The 19301-nt window shown below is 40.0% G+C and overlaps 2 protein-coding genes across 2 annotated transcripts in view; one reads left to right on the top strand and one right to left on the bottom strand.

Annotated features, from left to right (window-relative positions):
- The window catches only part of SPDYA (speedy/RINGO cell cycle regulator family member A), a 30672-nt gene extending 16763 nt beyond the window's left edge, over window positions 1-13909 (top strand). The window contains exon 8 of the mRNA XM_059660224.1: window positions 7857-13909. Within this exon, the coding sequence (XP_059516207.1) occupies window positions 7857-7948 (92 nt within the window). The 3' untranslated portion in view covers window positions 7949-13909. The remainder of the gene's footprint in view (window positions 1-7856) is intronic.
- On the bottom strand, window positions 6591-18698 carry TRMT61B (tRNA methyltransferase 61B). The gene is made up of 7 exons (XM_059660223.1): window positions 18003-18698; window positions 15700-15802; window positions 13588-13778; window positions 10487-10578; window positions 9074-9321; window positions 8340-8417; window positions 6591-8255 (listed from the first exon to the last, which is right to left on the bottom strand). The coding sequence occupies exons 1-7, from the start codon at window positions 18696-18698 to the stop codon at window positions 8212-8214; spliced, it is 1452 nt and encodes a 483-aa protein (XP_059516206.1). The 3' UTR covers window positions 6591-8211.
- Between the last annotated feature and the right edge of the window lie 603 nt (window positions 18699-19301).

Genomic DNA, 19301 nt, shown 5'->3' with positions numbered 1-19301 from the left:
CTATTTTACTTAGCATCATGCCCTCAAGGTTCATCTATGTTGTCAAAAATGTTAGGATTTCCTTTTTTCCGACTGAATAATATTCCATTGTATACACATACCACATTTTTAAAAGCTATTCATCTGTCGGTGGACACTAAGATTGTTAAATAATATGGCAATAAACATGGGGGTGCAGATGTCTTTTTGAGATAGTGTTTTTATTTCCTTCAGTGATATTGTTGGATCATATAGTAGTTCTATTTTTTTAAAAAAACAACCTTTATTGTTGAGAGTATTACAGATGTCCCCCCCTTTCTTTACCTCTGTTGTCCCCCTCCACCCGGATCCCACCCCACCCCAGGCCTCCACCACCGTATTTACTGTCCGTGTCTATGGGTAATGCATGTATGCATATAAGTTCTTTGGTTAATCTCTTCTCACCCACCCTCCCTTCCCTCTGAGATTCATCAGTCTGTTCCATGTTTCCATGCCTCTGGTTCTATTTTATTTTAATTTAAATTTATTTTTTAAAATATGTTTTTATTGATTTGAGAGAGAGGAAGGGAGAAGAATAGATAGAAACATCTATGAAAGAAAAACACATTGATTGGCTGCCTCCTACACAACCCCTATTGGGGATCAAGCATGCAACCTGGGCATGTGCCCTGACCTGGAATCGAACTGATAACCTCTTGATTCATGGGTTGACACTCAACCACTGAGCCAAACCAGCTGGGCTGGTTCTATTTTATTTATCAGTTTATTTTGTTCATTAAATTCCTTGTTGTTTATTTTGATTTTTAGATTCAATTTATATTTCTTGCCACTCCCTTCTGACCTGCAAAGTTTCTGTTGAGAAGTCAGCTTACAATAGTATGAGTGCTTCCTTGTAGGTAACCAACTCTTTTCTCTTGCTGCTTTTAAGATTCTCTTTGTCTTTACTCTTTGGCATTTTAATTACGACATCTTGGTGTGTACCTCTTTGGGTTCATCTTATTTGAGACTCTGTGCTTCCTGGACTTTTTGCTAGCAGATTTTTGTGCATGGTATAAGTAGTGGTCTAGTTTAAGTCTTTTGTAGTGTTTCCAACACCGTTATCCTTTCCCAATTACAAATACATTCTTGGCTTCTTTGTTGTAAATTAATTGACCATAGTTGTGTGAGTTTATTTCTGGGCTTTCTATGCTGTTCCATTGATCTATGTGTCTGTTTTTATGCCAATACCAATACCATTTTGATTACTGTAGCTTTGGAATACTATACACTGAAAACCTGATTTTAAATCATGACATGATACAAGTACCATATTTATTTGCATATTTCATTGTTGTTGGGATTTAAGTAGCTTTGAACAATGGTGTTTTATATTAGAAAATCTTACAAACTAGAAATACTTTTAGTCAATCACACAATTTTTACTTAAATTTATAAAAGTATAGTATTTCTCTGATATTTCTCAATTTGAAACAATCAGAATAGTATTCAAGCAGAAATCTTTCTTACTTATAGAGCCTTTCTTCCACATTTTCACCCATCTGAAGACAGGACTGATAGATTTCTTATGTGAGACCCACATTATTTCAGAATTTCACCTATTTATTTTTACCACATCTTTATGAGATTAACAGTGGCCACTGAAGTTTCACTTAAAGAGAAACTAGACTCTTAAGAAGGTAGGGGTCATGTCTCATTGTTTCATTTCCTGGTCTTAGTAATCACTACACAAATTTGACTCATGGAATATGTAGTCTATTGCCTCACAACACTTCCAAGCATAATTTTTATTGGTTCACTCATATTTGAAGGTAAGTAGGGTCTACTATAGGAAATAATAAGAATTTCCTTCTAGCATCCCTCCCCTACTTCCTAACTCCTTTTACCTACACTCTTTGATCCTTATAATAGGTAAGATTTACTAGATGTTTAAAATGTTCCAGGCAACATTTTGTGTTAAGCATTTTATACCATAATCTTATTTATTATTCACAGCCAAACCTAAGGTAAATACTATTATCTCCACTTTACAGATAAAGAAACTGAGGTTTAGAGGGATTAAACAATTTGCCCAAGATGGTGGAGCGACATTTGAACCCAGGAAGGACTCTAGACTAGCGCCTGAATTCCTAACTATTATGCTTTACTGCCCCTTTTGATGAAATCCTGCCTTTGTGGCAAAAATAAGGTGCCACACAAGCACAGCTATGGACTAAGGAAGTAGTGAAAGCATTAAGAACCAAGTCCCTGATGAAAGTTTATATGGAGTGAACTGGAAGAGAATACCAACCAGCATTTGAACAGATATTTACAGAAGCATTATATTTTATACAAATTAGCTCCTGTAGTTTCAAGGACAGTAGCATTCACTATATTTTAGGCTTTGATATCTCAACAGGAAATCAGAATGCAGCCAGGGAATAGGGTTCTACCTGCCACCTTGCTCTGAAAAAAACAAAAAGCAGGTCTTTGAGGGATTGTGGATGAAAAGTGTGGTTAGGCCCTAGCCAGTTTGGTTCAGTGGATAGAGTGTCGGCCTGCGGACTGAAGGGTCCTAGGTTCAATTCCGGTCAAGGGCACATGCCTGTGTTACAGACTCATTCCCCAGTGTGATGTGTGCAGGAGGCAGCTAATCAATGATTCTCTCTCTTCGTTGATGTTTCTCCCCCTCTCTCCCTCTCCCTTCCTCTTTGAAATCAATAAATATATATTTTTAAAAAGTGCGGTTAGGGGATTTGTAAACAGAATAAATAGAACTGTGCATTCACCCATTCCCCCTCTCCCCCTTTTTTTAAATCCTCACCTGAGGATATTTTTCCATTGAGTTTTAGAGAGAATGGAAGGGAGGGGGAGAAAGGGAGATAGAGAGAAACATAGACGTGAGAGAGACACATCAATTGGTTGTCTCTCACATGCATCCCGACTAGGGCTGGGGATTGAGCCTGCAACTGAGGTATGTACCCTTGACTGGAATTGAACCCAGGACCCTTCAGTCCATGGGCACTCTATCCACTAAGCCAAACCAGCGAGGGCTCACCCTCTCCCTTGATGAAAGCCATAAAGCCCTGGTTTAGGATACACGATTCATATACAGGAAGGAACAAGTATTTACTCATCAACTGTTTTATTCAGAGTATTGATTTGAAAAATTTAAGACCTTTTGTTTCAGGATGACAGAGAGTAGACAGTACAAAGAAAAATTATTTATCATCCTTAAACATTTACATTCATTTTCCCTAAAAAGGCTTAATAAGGGAGTATTTGGGAAAGGGGGGGTAAGGGGGGGGTGGTTTAAGGGTAACAATGTTATCAGGAGCAGTGATCAGTCTCTCGATGCCTTAGCGCTGCTGATTCCCTGTAGTGACGTCATTTTCTTCCTCCTATCAACATGAAGGTGGCTGGAATCACCTAACAGTTTGTGGTTCAATTCAGCTTTCTCCAGAAGAGACACAAAGAACTGATGCTCTGCTCCAGGCTTTTATGCTAAAACTTAGCAATAGGTGCTTACCAATGCTTCCCTCTTTCAAACACAAGCAAGTAACTTCTCATTTTTTCAGGTAAAATGTTAAAATCCTTTCCTCAAAACAAAATGTACAGAAAACAAGTTTTATATAAACATGTTTATGACATTTATTAAGAACATAATATTTTTCTTTTGACAAGGCTGGGGGGGGGGGATAGATGAGGCATTCTTTACAAATTTAGGTACATCACCATCACTAATCATGTGCTAGGCATTTTATAAAGGTAGCCTCTTTTAACACCTGACCTGTTCCCCCAAAATCTTCGAGTGGCACTATGATACTCATTTTACTGCTGAAGACACAAACTCAGAAAAGTCACAGTTGCACCCTGCCGGCATGGCTCAGTAGGTTGAGCATCCACCTATGAACCAGGAGGTCAGTTCGATTCCTAGTCAGGGCACATGTCCAGGGTGTGGACTCGATCCCCAGTGTGGGGTGTGCAGGAAGCAGCTGATCAATGATTCTCTCTCATCATTGATGTTTCTATCTCACACTTCCTCTCTGAAATAAAAATATATTTTAAAAAAAGAAAAGTCACAGTTGCAAGGTAAAACAGCAACAAGAAAAACAGCAATATGGGAATCCAGTTCTATCTGAATGTACTGCACTTTGTTTTTTTGTTGTTGTTAATCCTTGCCAGAGATATTTTCCCATTGAATTTTTTAGGGAGAGTGGAAGAGAGAGGGAAAGACAGAAACATCGATGTGAGAGAAACATTGGTTGCTTCCTGCAAGGGCCCGTGCCAGGGAGGAGCCTGCAACCAAGGTACGTGCCCTTGACCGGAATCAAATCCGGGACCCTTCAGTCCGCAGGCTGACGCTCTATCCACTGAGTCAAACTGGCTATTTTTATATTAAATAAACTAGTTGACCCTTAGTGCAGGATTGAACTGCATGGGTCTACTTACATGTGCCTTTTTCTTTCAAGAAATATAGTAAATGTATTATCCTTACAATTTTCTTAACATTTTTTACCTCTGACTTACTTTAATAATATAGTATATAATAGATAATAATATACAAGATGTGTTAACTGACTATTGGTTATTGGTAAGGCTTCCAGTCAACTGTAGACAATTAGTACAGTCTCTCTTCTGCATCCACTGATGCCTAACCCTGGATTGAAAATACTATTTTCGCCGAAACCGGTTTGGCTCAGCGGATAGAGCGTCGGCCTGCGGACTGAAAGGTCCCAGGTTCGATTCTGGTCAAGGGCATGTACCTTGGTTGTGTGCACATCCCCAGTGGGGGGTGTGCAGGAGGCAGCTGATCGATGTTTCGCTCTCATCGATGTTTCTAACTCTCTATTCCTCTCTGTAAAAAATCAATAAAATATATTTTAAAAAAAAAGAAAAAATACTATTTTCAACCTGCAGTTGAATCAGGACGCGAAACCTGCAGATACAAAGGGCCAATTGTGGTTTTTGGGAAATCAAGTTATACACAGATTTTCTACCGCATGGGAGGTTGGCACCCCTAAACCCCACATTGTTCGAGAGTCAACTGTACATTGTTTCTCTGCCTTATGCTGTCTTAAATAAGCCTTATGACACCTAGGGTAGTCCATCTGAAACATGGATATGTATTAGTACATATTACCTAAAGACTCTTCAGATTTTAGAGTGAAGCCAAGGGAAAAAAACAACATACCGAACCTTAGTTTGGTTTTGTACGCAGGCTTGGGACATTCTGTTATATAAAATCAAATAATTTTTCCTCAAAAATCCTTCTCTGAACTTACTTTTGTCACCCCTATTCTAGTCATTCAGGTTTAAAACCCTTACACTTAACGAAGGCATAATCAGGGCTTATAAATTAGTTATATAATAAGGGCAATGCTAATTACATGACCAACATTTAGGAGCACAAAAGATTCCAGAATTAATTGTGTGTGTGAGGGACTTGGTGAAGGCTTTTCAGAGGAAGTATATGAACTGGCCATTGACTGAGTCCACTTTTGCCCAGAGAAGGGAAAAGGATTCTGAACAGAGGATAAAAGTTTGAAACTATATTGCTTCTCTCCCACTGCATCCAATAAATTACCAGCTTGTCTGGTTCTTCCTTCACTATATATTTTTTACATCTGCCCCTTTTCCTCACATTATTATTTATTACTACCGCATAGTTGTATACTATGTATTACTATGAAATTTCTGATTTAACACTTTTTCTTTCCTTTGAATACTCAGATACCACTAACAGACTGACTTTAAAAAAATTATCTTTTATATGACCATATAACCTTCAGAAGTTTCCTATTATCTCTGAAGTATAAAGTTTGAACTTAAAAGTCTTCCACAATCCAAGAGCTATACACCTAAAGCTTTCCCTAGAACAAGCAAGGCAACAGATGAGACAATACATGATCCAGTTTAGGCTTAAAACCATTAGCACTTTTATTGACTATATATACAGGGTGGAAAAGGCAGGGGGCCCTTGGAAAACACTGGGTAGACAGTTATGAGTCATTCACAAATCTCTAGGATTCACACTATGGTAAGTGAGAGCCAGACATAAACAGAAATATAACTTTAGAAGAAGGTATTTTCCATAAAACAGACCGTAAACGTGCTTAGTGTTCGATGGAGAGATGGAGAAAGGTCTTAAGCTGAACTTTGATTAATTATATAAATCTTTTTTGCTTATTAGTTTGATTTTCAACTCAAAATTAGAATGGACACTGTTAGACCTTGTTCAATTCAGCATCTACTGAGCACAGTGTACTGAGCAGAAACTATTTTATGTGAAATAGTAGTAGAAGGCACAACTTTTCTTTGCTCTTAGGCCAGTTCCATTCTCCAATCAGTACAATTAAGGCCTGCATTCCAAACAACTAATGGCAGAGTTTTGCTGCTAATTAAACAAAAAGGAGTATTCCACGATGGAATTTAAATATGTACTTCAGAGCTGCTATATATCTGGAAATGTTATGAAAACTATAAATCCATTATTGTTTGAGTATTCAGATAGTACTTACCATACAGAAAGATGGCACCAGAACACTCTATGATAATGCAACCACAGTGTTTTTTTTTTTCCAAACATAGATCTAAGCATGTTACCCTTCATTAAATCCTTAAATGGCACCCCATTTTTCTTAGGATAAACAAACTCCTTCACAGGGCTACCAGATCCTGTATGGCCTGACCCTTACCTATCTTTCCAGTTCGTTTCACTCAACCCCAACATCAGTGGCCTTTTTGTTTCCATTTTCCCTTCTGTAGTCAATTCCTACTTACCAGTCAGGTCTCAGCTCAGTTGTCACTTCACAGGTAATTACTTAACCAGAGCAAAACCCTTATTACAGCACCCTGAACTTCTTTGGAGCATATAAAACAGTTTTAGTTTCATATTTATGTGATTAATGTCTAGCTCTTCCATAGACTGTAGTCTATAAAGGCAGAGATTTTAGGTTAAAATTTTCCACATAATGGAAACCATGTAAAACATTATTTAGAATTTATATATTATTTAAAATAGCTATAGCTTAAGGGATAAATCAAGGAATAGCATTTATCCTCCTAGGCATTACTACTTTAAACCTATAAAACATCTATGCTTAAACAACAATCTAACCACTCTAAACCTGTTTGTAAAATATGGATAATCTTAAAGATGAGCTGTACATACTAAATGAAAAAACTATAAAGGTCTTAAAACAATGTAAGGCACATGGTAAATGCTAAATAACTGGTGCCTGTGAATACTTTCGTTTTAATTCATATTTATAAAGTATATTTCTCCAAGCATTTGATTTATATAGTAACAGAATAATTGTGATGTTCTTCTTAGCTGGTTAAAATGATTCTGGGAAAGAAAAAAGTGATGCAAGAATTGTTACATCTTTTGTTACAATTTTTAAGGTGATTATATCATTCTTACCAGTTTCTCCATATTATTTACTACCAGAGGCTTGGTGCACGGATGCATGCACTGGTGGGGTCCCTTGGCCTGGCCTGTGGGGGTTGGGGCAAAACCGGCTCTCCAACATCCCCCGAGGGGTCCTGGATTGTGAGAGGGTGCAGGCCAGGCTGAGGGACCCCACTGGTGCACAATCGGGGCCGGGGAGGGACCGTGGGAGGGCTCCAAGGTGTGTCTGGCCTGTCTGGCCCAGTCCCAATAGGCCAGACCCCAGCTGCAAGCTAACCTACCTGTCGAAGTGTCTGCCCCCTGGTGGTCAGTGCGCATGATAGTGACTGATAGAAAGGTCGGATACTTAGCATATTAGGCTTTTATTATATAGGATATAGAATAACCCAGATTTCTTTGTACCTTTTAAGATACATACAAGCCATTAAAATATGTATTTAAAATACAGATACATAAAATTTATCTTAAAATGCATATTTTATTTCAGTAGCCAATGACCATCAATCAAACAAAGAAAAGAAAACTAATTTCATGAAGAAAGACAAATCTATGGAGTGGTTTACAGGAAGTGAAGAATGAGATGGCTCAACTAAAACAACTTGGAATCATTAACTACAATATGTCAAACTAACTACAAGACAAATGTCAAAGTGGACATTTAAGCAGTTTTAAAATGCTACACATCTTTCTTTAGCTTTTGTTATTTTTCAGAATTATAAGTAAAAGTTATACAAATCACAGTAATAGCTAAAAATACCAATCTACAAAAGTAATGATTTGCAACATAAAGTTCTGTTTTGATACTTTTCTGTCTTCAAATCAGTTGCCGTCATCTGAGGTACTCAGTTAAGTTGTGGTTTGAACTTCCTCAACTTGACAAGAAAAGCTAATTTAAGTGGGGGGAAAAGTAAAGGTCATTATAATAATTAGAAGAAAATACCATTTAATATGGCCTGAAAACATTACTCACCTGTATGACCAGTTTGCCAGTGTATAGGTCTAGCAACATAGGGAAATGATCCATATGGAAAATCAGAACGTGATTCTTCTGTTGTAGAACAAAGTACATATTGTAAATTACATAAAATATTTCATAATTTCAAATATTTCAAAACTGTTAAAATACAAATTAATGTCCCTTTACTGTAAGCTTTTCTTTCACATATCTTTTTAGCATTTTGTTTTGGAGCTATTATGCCAGTTACCTCACAGAAATAATGTATCAAGGATTACATAATAAACATATATATATGGTTTTATAACTAAACAGATAAATTCATAATCAAGGGATATATGAACATTTGCTCATAGCCTAAATAATTTGTACATACAACAAAGTCCTAAATTTGGAGAAGTCCAGCCTCATAAATAGCAAATATCAGTTTATTTGCATATCAGATCCTATGAAATTCTTTTCCTTCAGTAATAATCACTGATCTAAATTTTAAAAATTCTTTAGTATATATATATATATATAAAATATTTCAAGTTAATCTCCTTGTCACAGGTAAAATATGAATATTATAAAAGGCACGCAAAGTCATTATTCTGTCCCTTACAGATTTTAATTTAACAGCATAAATACCACATTTAAATACAAAAAAAAATCCTTCAGACACATTTTTATAATTTATTGGTCAATACACTCAGGAACCTATTCTCCACTTACTACATACACATGCATAAGATAAAACCGAAGCTCACCGTGGCCATCCTCCTGAAGCATCTCACCAGGGCCATCCTGAAGCATCTCACCTTCAGCTCTAACCTTTTGAGATTGTAATTGTAAATCCACGTTGATTTCAGGCTCTACTCTTTGAGCTAAAATTCCATTTTTCTGTTTTGCAAGGCAAACCAACCAATCTCTGACAATGACTTCACTTATCTTTTCACATGAGAGAGCAAGTTCACAGATGCGAATTCCATCTAAAAGTTCAATAACCTGTGTGATGCTTTCAGAAAAGTAAAAAATGTACTTTAAGTTTCTAGTACAACTACTTTAAATTTACTATACCTAAAAGTAAAAATGCAAGCTAGGGCACATAATAAGCAATTTTAAATAATACTAAGTAAAAAATAGAACATAATTTAACATTATTTGTTCACATTACCCTTTTTAAACATTTATTCTAAATTGCCCGAAGAAAATGCATCTTATATTGCCATTTATATAAAGGATGATTTAAGCAGCAATATAAATGATTTGGGACATATGTAGTTTCCTAAGTTTTACAAGGTGACATACACTGAGTGGCCAGATTATTATGACCACCCCATCAGTACTTCGTTGGGCCACCTTTTGCCTTCAATACTGCGGCAGTTCTTCTTGGCATTGACGCCACAAGATGTTGAAAGGTGATGCGAGGAAATCTGACACCATGCCTGATGAATAGCACTGTCTAGTTCTGTGAGATTTGATGGTTGTGGAACCAGCTGCCGGATGGCTCTTTTAACTTCATCCCACAAATACTCAATTGGATTGATATCTGGTGATTGTGGGGGGCCCCGAAGCAAGGTAGTCTCCCTCATGTTCTTGAAATCACTCCTGCACAATACGAGCACAATGGCATGATGCTTTGTCTTGTTGGAAGAAGCCATCTCCATTGGGATATGCCATCAACATGATAGGATGAACTTGATCAGCAACGATACTTAGGTATGTTGTGCTATTCAGACGTCGTTCCACACGAATTAAAGGGCCCAAATCATGCCAGGAAAACATGCCCCAAACCATAACACTGCCCCCACCAGCTTGAAGGGTTGTACTTATGCACATGGGGTGCATGCTTTAATGCTGTTTCCGCCAAATTCTCTAACATCTGCATGATGCGACTGGAAATGTGATTCATCAGACCACATGACTTTTCCAATGCTCGACTGTCCAATCCTCGTGTTCCTGTGTGAACTGGAGATGTTTTCTCTTGGTAACTGCAGACAGCAAAGGTGTTCGAACAGGCCTTCGGCTTCCATATCCCATGCAGTGTACGGTGCAGTGTATGGATAATTTGCCTACAAACGTCAGGTGGTCATAATAATCTGGCCACTCAGTGTATATGCCTAACTCAGTTACAAAATGAACATGTGTTTAAAATCACAAGTATTAGCCACATCACTCACTTTGCTAGATATACAGCACATGTACCACCCTGTTTAAGATTAGGGTATAAAACAGGCAAAGCAACTTGAGGATTCAACATATCCAAAGCTACCTGTGGGGGGAAAGGAGAATCAGACTGAATTTTGTTTAATTACGGCATAGGTTATCATGGTAAAATGATACACTTTTGGAAAGCAATTACCCAGTTAAAGTACTGCATTTTTTTGAATATTGTACTACTATCTTATTTTGCTGCTCCTCAAAAGATATATTATCACACAATTTGTCATAGTACTACATAAAAATGGTGATGGCATGCCCTAGCTGGCTTGGCTCAGTGGATATAGTGTCGGCCTGTGGACTGAAGGGTCTCAGGTTCGATTCCAGTCAAGGGCACATGCCCAGGTTGCAGGCTGTATCCCTAGTAGGGGGCGTGCAGGAGGCAGACGATCCATGATTCTCATCACTGATATTTCTATCCCTCTCTGAAATCAATAAAAAAAAAATGGTGGTGGCATGTCTTGCACTGGGCAATGCTGGTAATAAAGGAATCCTTCCTTAGTTATATTTTATATACATACATATGTATATACAAAGTTTCAATGCTTTAGTTGAGCTTTTGGCAATAGAAATTCACATCTCAAGTATTTTTCTTTTTTTAAAGATTTTTTATTGATTTTTAGAAAGGAAGGGAGAGGGAGAGAAACATCGATGCAAGAGAGAAAGAACATGATTCTTACACTTTACAATGTCTAAAGTTAATATTCAGAATTTTTCTTCTGAATATAAAAAAAATATTTGAGCCTGGCCAGCATGGTTCAGTTGTTAAGCATCAACTATGAACCAGGAAGGTATAGTTGAATTCCAGATCAGGGCACATGCCCAGGTTGTGGGCTCAATCCCCAGTAGGGGCATGCAAGAGACAGCTGATCAATGATTCTCATCATTAATGTTTCCCTCTCCTTTCTGAAGTCAATAAAAATATATTTCAAAACAAAACAAAAACATATTTGAGCCCTAGCTGATGTGGCTCAGTTGGTTGGGCGGCATCAGTGCACCAAAGGATTGCTGGTTTGATTCCTGATCAGGGCACATGCCCAAGTTGTGGACTGGATCCCCAGTCAGGGGCATGCAAAATAAATATGGTCAAAATAGAAAATAAAGTGACTATTATTGAAAGATAATTCCAGACAGCTAAGAGTAGTTGGCACATCAATATACTTACATAATGCATAGCACATAATTAGAAGTTATTCTATTGATGTTTTTTAGTTTTTGTTTAAAAAATATTAATGAGTCAAGGAGCATAATTATTAATTTATTCACCATTTGGGCACCTTTCATGTGCCAAGCATTTTGCTAAGTGGTAAGGATATAACAGGAGCTTACATACTATTTTTTTCATAGGAACTTATATACTGAGTGGCCAGACTATTATGACCACCCCATCAGTACAATGAAGTGAATTAATTATGCAAATAATAATAATAATGAAGCCTTGAGAGTATTTGCTTAGGAAGTTTTCAATATTCAGTATTTTTGGAAGTGTCTATGAAGTACTGATGGGATGGTCATAATAATCTGGCCACTCAGTGTATTCTAACTAGAGGCCCAGTGCATGAAATTCGTGCATGGGTAGGGTCCCTAGGCCTGGCTGGCAACCAGGGCCAATTGGGGCCTTCCTTCGTTCCACGCCACCCCCTGGTGGTCAGCGCATGTCATAGCGAGCGATCGAACTCCCAAGGGGACAATCTGCATATTAGGCTTTTATATATATAGATGGATAAAGGCACAGACATTAAACAAATATCCAATAAATATATGTCAGAGGGTGATGAGTGACATGACGACCTACATAATTATAAAGCAGAATATGAGGGATAGAGAATATGAGGGCAGAGAAAGAAAGTGCTGTTTTATACATAGGCTGGTCAGTGACGAGACCTGAAGAAAATGATTAAGCTTATCCTGTGGAAACTTAAAGGGGAAGTGTGCTGCAGGCGGCGAGCCAGCAAAGACAAATGCTCTGAGGCTGTATGATAGTTGGAGAGTCTGAAAAGGCCACTGTCACTGGAGACAAAATGGAGAGGATGGTAAGAGATGAGTTCTGAATGGTGGAGATGTGGGAGTGGGAGAGGGACAGATTATGTAGAATCTTACTTAGGAGGAGAAAAAGCCACTGGAGAGTTTCAAAGAATGATATAATCTGACTTTTTATAAACCTTTTTTCCATATTAAGTATAACAAAACTTGCCATTTTTAAATGTATAATTTAGTGTCATTAAGTATATTATAACATACTTTTAAAAACTATAGAAAAGGCTCTAGCTGGTTTGGCTCAATGGACAGAGCATTGCCTTGTGGACTGAAGGGTCCCAGGTTCGATTCTGGTCAAGGGCATAAGCCCGGGTTCCGGGCTTGATTCCCAGTAGGGCGGCGTGCAGGAGGCAGCCGATCAGTGATTCTCATCATGGATGGTTCAAAATCTCTCTCCCTCTCCCTTCCTCTCTGAAATCAATAAAAATGTTAAAAAAAAAAAAAAAAAGAAAAGAAAAGACTGGGAGAGGGTAAGGAAGGATAACGATGGCTCGCAACAGCAAACAGCATTGGATGTGATGAGAAGTGGCATAAATTTTGAAAAAGTAAGAGCCAAATAGGATTGGCTGTGAAATGTGAGAGAAGCACAGGAGTCAGAATGAATCCTCAACATTGTTAACGAATACTCTTCTACATCCCGACTTTAACTGTCTAAGATACCTCCTGCCTGTTCCCTCTCAAATAGAAGCTATTTATTCCCCCAAAATCTCACAACATGAGGTCAGGTGCTGGGTTCAATATGCTCCCAACACTGCTTTACCTAAAAATGCTGAGGTTTATGATGCTCAACTCCTCCTCCTTGTTCACTACCCCTTATTTATTAATAACTTTGGCAACTGATTCAGTAAGTCTCTCTACTCTAAATCCCACCATGATATTGAAGGAAAAGTATTCTTTCCATGCCAGGTACAGATATGGGGCAAACAATGAAGGAAGACCCTCTCCCATACAAAAGAACTGTGATCCTGGTTTTCTTCACACACAGTATTAAGCCATATCCTAGGAACCACTTTTGAAAACTTACCGCATCAAATTTTAAAGATTTTATGTCTTCACTTGCTTCTGAAATATCTTTATGAATAAAATCCACATTGTCTGGCCACTCTTCTACATGACTAATTTTCCATGAATCACACCATTGTTTGTAATTCTTCTTAGCCAGTTCATGGTGGTCTTTTCGTATTTCAAAACTTATGACCCGTCCTTGTGATCCAACTTAAACAGATAATTTATGACATTTCATAGAATTAATTAGTTCATAAAAGAACATAAAAATTATATTGTAAAAGGGTATATGGGTCCTGGGTTGATTCCCCGACACACACACACAAAAGTTACATGGATGTATATTTTCTTAAAGACAGAAAAATTCTCCATGATCTAGCTTTAACTTAGTTCTGTATTATGATTAACTAGAGGCCCGGTGCACGAAATTTGTGCACTTGCGGCGGGGGGGGGGGGTGGGGGGGTGTCCCTCAGCCCGGCTTGTGCCCTCTTGCAGTCCGGGAGCCCTCGGGGGGGATGTCCGACTGACCAGTCGGACATCCTTAGCGCTGCCGCAGAGGCAGGAGAGGCTCCCGCTACCACTGCTGCACTCAACAGACACGAGCCCGACTTCTGGCTGAGCGGCACTTCCCCCGTGGGTGTGCACTGACCACCAGGGGGTAGCTCCTGCATTGAGCATCTGCCCCCTGGTGGTCAGTGCATGTCACAGTGAGCGGTTGAGTGGCCTTAGCATATCATTAGCATATTACGCTTTGATTGGTTGAATGGCCGATTGGACGACCAGACACTTAGCATATTAGGCTTTTATTATATAGGATTTATTTATGAACACCAACAATCCTTTACCTGTAACAGTATGTCAGCCCATCACTGACAGCCCTCCTCCTTCTATATTCTCTCATACTGAGAATTCATCTGGCACTATTATTAACAAGCACACGAATATTCAGAGCAGCACTATTCATAACATTCATCTCAAATGCCCACCAGGAATAGAATGGATAAATTGTGATTTATTTATAAAATGGAGTAACTATATAGCAACTAGAATGAAAGCACTAATGCTATGTGCAATGGCTGAATCTCACAAACAGAATGTTGAATGAAAGTAGCCAGACTCAAGAGTACATACTGTGTGATTCCTTTTATATGAGGTTTAAAACAGGTAACACTAATCAATTATGATAAAAGTCAGAATAGTGGTTATCTTTTGGGAGGATAAGGACTGATAGGGAACATGGGAGGCTTCTGTGGTGCAGTATCATTCCCTATCTTCCTCTGGGTAATAACTACATGTGGGTGGCCACTATTTAAAAATTCACTGAGCCCTAGCTGGTTTGGCTCAGTAGACAGAGCGTCGGCCTGTGGACCAAAGGGTCCCAAGTTTGATTCTGGTCAAGGGCACGTGTCTTAGTTGCAGGCTCCTCTCCGCCTGGGCCCTAATCAGGGTTCATACAGGAGGCAACCAATCCTGTCTTTCCCTCTCTCTTCCATTCTCTCTAAAAATCAATGGAGCCGAAACCGGTTTGGCTCAGTGGATAGAGCGTCGGCCTGCGGACTGAAAGGTCCCAGGTTCGAATCCGGTCAAGGGCATGTACCTTGGTTGCGGGCACATCCCCAGTGGGGAGTGTCCAGGAGGCAGCTGGTCGATGTTTCTCTCTCATCGATGTTTCTAACTCTCTATCTCTCTCCTTTCCTCTCTGTAAAAACTCAATAAAATATATTTTAAAAAAATAAAAAATAAAAATAAAAATCAATGGAAAAAATACCCTCGGGTGAGGATTAAAAAGAAAAAATTCACTGAGATATACACTTATGATCCATGCACTTTTCTGTAGCTATGTTATGCTCCAATAAAAAGCTTAAGTTTTTGTGTTTTTTTTAAGTAGAAGCATTAAAAAGCATGAGAGGAGCAAGAGAAAGCAAAGCAAAAGGTAAGAGAGTGACTGGAAAAATGTACAAAATGGGAAAAAAATGTAGTTGCTTACATTTGGTTTTAAAGAGAATTCGTTATATCCCAAAGTCATGTGAATATTTTCTGAAACATCTTTATCTAACTTTCTGTTATTATGAACGGATTAAATGTTTTCTTTGTTATCTAAATTCAGCTCCTTTTATCCAACTCTCTTACCTGCTTTGGATAAAAATAAGCTCATTCCACCAGAGCCAGAGCCAGCTTCCAAAACAGTATCTCCTGGGTGAATATTCATCATCAACAGCATCATACTTATATCCTATGATTTAAGCAAACTAATCAATAAATATGTACTAAGCACCTACTCTCATCAAATACCATGTTGGACTTGGAGAAGAAGTGACAAAAAAGGATTAAACCCTGGCCCTGCCTAGCAAGAGTTTATATTTTACTTGATGAAATAAGAGATTTAAGAATCAATTAGCTAATAAAGCAGTATAATACTGAAATTATAGACAGTAAGTACAATAGGAGCTCCTACTTTAAAGACAAAGTGGGGAATTTAAGGAAACAATCACAAGGTAGAAACAGCTTTGAACAAAACAGCAGTTAACACAAAACTATTGAATTCTGCAATACTTTTCCCTTTGCAAGAACCCTTGTCTCCTACCTCTTTGCATGACTGGCTTTTCCTTAACACTAGAAAGACTGAAATTTAGTATATACCTATATTGCCCAAAAGCAGTCAAAATGACTGCATTGTGAAAGAATAATATCAGAGCACTCTTCACTTACGTTTCTTAGCTTTTCCAATAACTCACTTCTATTCGACATTTCTTTCATGAATTTAGGGTGCAAAAGAAATAAAATAAACAACTTATTAGAACAAGTATCACTGCATAAAGATTCGAATAACAAGTACTAGTTTAGCTTATTGAGCAACTGCAACTTATCAAGTATCGACAATTTATCATGTACTTGTATATTATCATGTGACGGTAATCGAAAAAAAAATGAAAACTGTTACTTCAATACAGAGCCGAACTGGTCATATAAGAAATTTACTCAATTCAATAATAAGAGTTAAAATTTCCCCAAGCAGTCAAAATGACTGCTTTTGGGCAATATAGGTATAACACATATATATATACCGGAAATGAAGGAGGGGGAGGTAACTACAATTATTAATAAATGCATTTATATGTTGTACAAAAAGTCACAAAATTCTAAGACATTGTGTCCTTATATACATAATTGTTTTTCTAATTGAAATTAAAAAGCAGTCAAAATGACTTCCTTGGGCAATCTAGTGTTAAATTGCGTTTATCAATTGTACTTCCTTGGAGCCCTGGCCAGTTTTGCTCAGTGGTGGTTACAGTGTCAGCCCGTGGACCGAAGGGTTGCAGTTAGATTCCTGGTCAAGGGAACAGATTTCGGGTTGCAAACTGGATCCAGGTCCAGTCATTCCTGGACAGGTCGGGGCGCATGTGGGAGGCAACCAGTCAATGTGTGTCTCTCTCACATGGATGTTTTTCTCTCTCTCTTAAAAAGATCAATAGAAAAACTATCCTGGGGTGAGGATTTTTAAAATAATGTACCTCCTTGGACACCTTCTCTAACCACCAGACATAAAAAAATTCTCTTCCCCCACGTCACCCAATACAATAGTACTGTATCTTCATGACACTCAGCACTACCTGAAATTATCTTATTCTTTCATTTACTTGTTTTTTTCTTTGTCACCCCCTCTAGGATGTAAGGTCTGTATTAAGAGCAAGGACTGGGGTTCACCATTCTACCTCCCTCAAGTAGTGCCCTGAACACAGAAGGTAGGTGAATATTTGCTGAATAAATAATGAGTGTCTCCGCATCTGGGAACAGGAGTTTAACAACCTATTCCCAGGAACAACCTGCCCAAGGACGGTGACTGTAATTAAGGACTGAAATAAACCACTAGCAATGGATGCTTTGTATAAGATTCTAGGAACTAGGTCAGTGATGGTGAACCTGGGACACACGAACTCATTTTTTTTGGTTGATTTTTCTTTGTTAGATGGCATTTAAATATATAAAATAAATATCAAAAATATAAGTCTTTGTTTTACTATGGTTGCAAATATCAAAAAATTTCTATAATTAGCATAAAAGTCATATCCATAGCCCTGGCCGGTTTGGCTGAGTGGATAGAGCCTGGGCCTGCAGACTGAAGGGTCCCGGGTTTGATTCCAGTCAAGGGCAATGCCCGGGTTGCTGGCTCAGATCCCCAGTAGGGGGCGTGCGGGAGGCAAATCAACGACGAGAGAATCAATGATTCTGTCATTGATGTTTCTATCCCTCTCCCTCTCTGAAGTCAATAAAAAATATCTTTTAAAAAAGTCATATCCATGATTTTTTTAATAGACTGAGAACAATAAGAACCCGAACCACCTGAGAAGTGCTTTAAGTAGGTGAATCAGGTAGGCAGTGCTGATCTTTTGCTCTTTCTGGAACCAGTATGCGCCTAACTCCCGGGGCGTTACCTTTGGATACGTTATGGCAGGCCCTCTGTTCATCAGTAACACATAGTCTTCCAGTGCCGGCCTCCTGAGCAGGAAGTGCTTACCGAAGGAGCTCCTCAGCACCTGGCCGGGGAGCTTCCCCACGACGTCGCTGAACGGGACTACCCCCCAGCTGCTATTTAAACGCCCGGCGTTGCTCAGCCGAAACAATTTTTTAAATTGTGTTTCTCTCTTCCCAGTCTCAGCTAAAATCAGCTCCCCAGCCCGAAAGGGCTCCTCCCTGGAAGCGGACCGGGGAGAGGAGCCGTGAAGTTCGGCCACCAGGGCGGGCAGCGAGGGACCCCCGGACGCCCGGTGTGCGGGATCGGACAGGGCCAGGTCTCCGCTCGAGTCCTCGCGCTCTCGAAGGGGTGGTTCCTCTCGAGGCGCCGGCGGTCGGAGGCTTTCCAGTGACGAAAGACACCTGGCCCCAGTGCCCCGGCCGCTCGGGGGGAGTGATGGAGGCGGCTCTGCGGCGGGAGCCTTCTTCGGCGCGGCCTCGCGCTCTCTCCGTCCATCTCGCGCGTCTCTTTGCGAGGAGTCGCTACACCGGGACCGAGCTCTCTCGACGGGCTCCCGTCCCAGGTCGCGCAGGGACGGGCAGGGCGCGACCCCCGGCCGCCGCCTGAAGCGCCGCAGCCGGAGCAAGACCGGACCGCGGTGACCCGCTGACAACATGCTGACCCGCGCCCGCGCCGTCCCACGGAAGTGACGTCGGCCTGGCGAGGCCCCGCCTTTCGCCGTCCAACGCGGGCGAGCTCCGCGGGGAGAGCTCAGTGACTGCGCCTGCGTCCCGAGGGGCTGGCGGCCGAGCCGGGGGCGCGGGGCCGCCAAGTCCTCGCTCCGTGACCGGCCCGGGAGCGCGTCCCAAGCCCCCGGGGGCCATTTTCTTCTTGGAAGTGTGGACAGTCTAAGGAGCAGTTGACCGTTGGCAAGTCTCCAACCGCCTCGCCGGGGACAGGAGGGTTAGGAGCGACAGAGCCCGTGAAAGCGCTAAATTCTGTACCAGGGCCGGCGCTGTCGTGGTCGGAACACGGGCGGGTCTCCCCAGGGAGTGCAAGTAAAACCCCCCGAGTGGCGTCTGACAGGCGGCGGTTGGACGGGCCCCCGCCGACCCGGGTTCCTTCCCGCCTGGCGCTCCCCCCAGGCCCAGAGGTCGTAGTGGCAGGGTTCACTTTGTGCTTATTATTTATTTACTAAAAACAGTTGTTTTTTTAAAAAGACAAAAACATAGTTGTTTTCAATAATTAAAATGCAATATTTAGTTACCTATGTATTTTA

The sequence above is a fragment of the Myotis daubentonii genome, chromosome 12 (assembly GCF_963259705.1).
Source record: "Myotis daubentonii chromosome 12, mMyoDau2.1, whole genome shotgun sequence".
NCBI classification, from domain to species: domain Eukaryota; kingdom Metazoa; phylum Chordata; class Mammalia; order Chiroptera; family Vespertilionidae; genus Myotis; species Myotis daubentonii.
The sequence above is the reverse complement of the archived record's forward strand: the minus strand, read 5'-3'. Positions and strand labels throughout refer to the sequence as shown.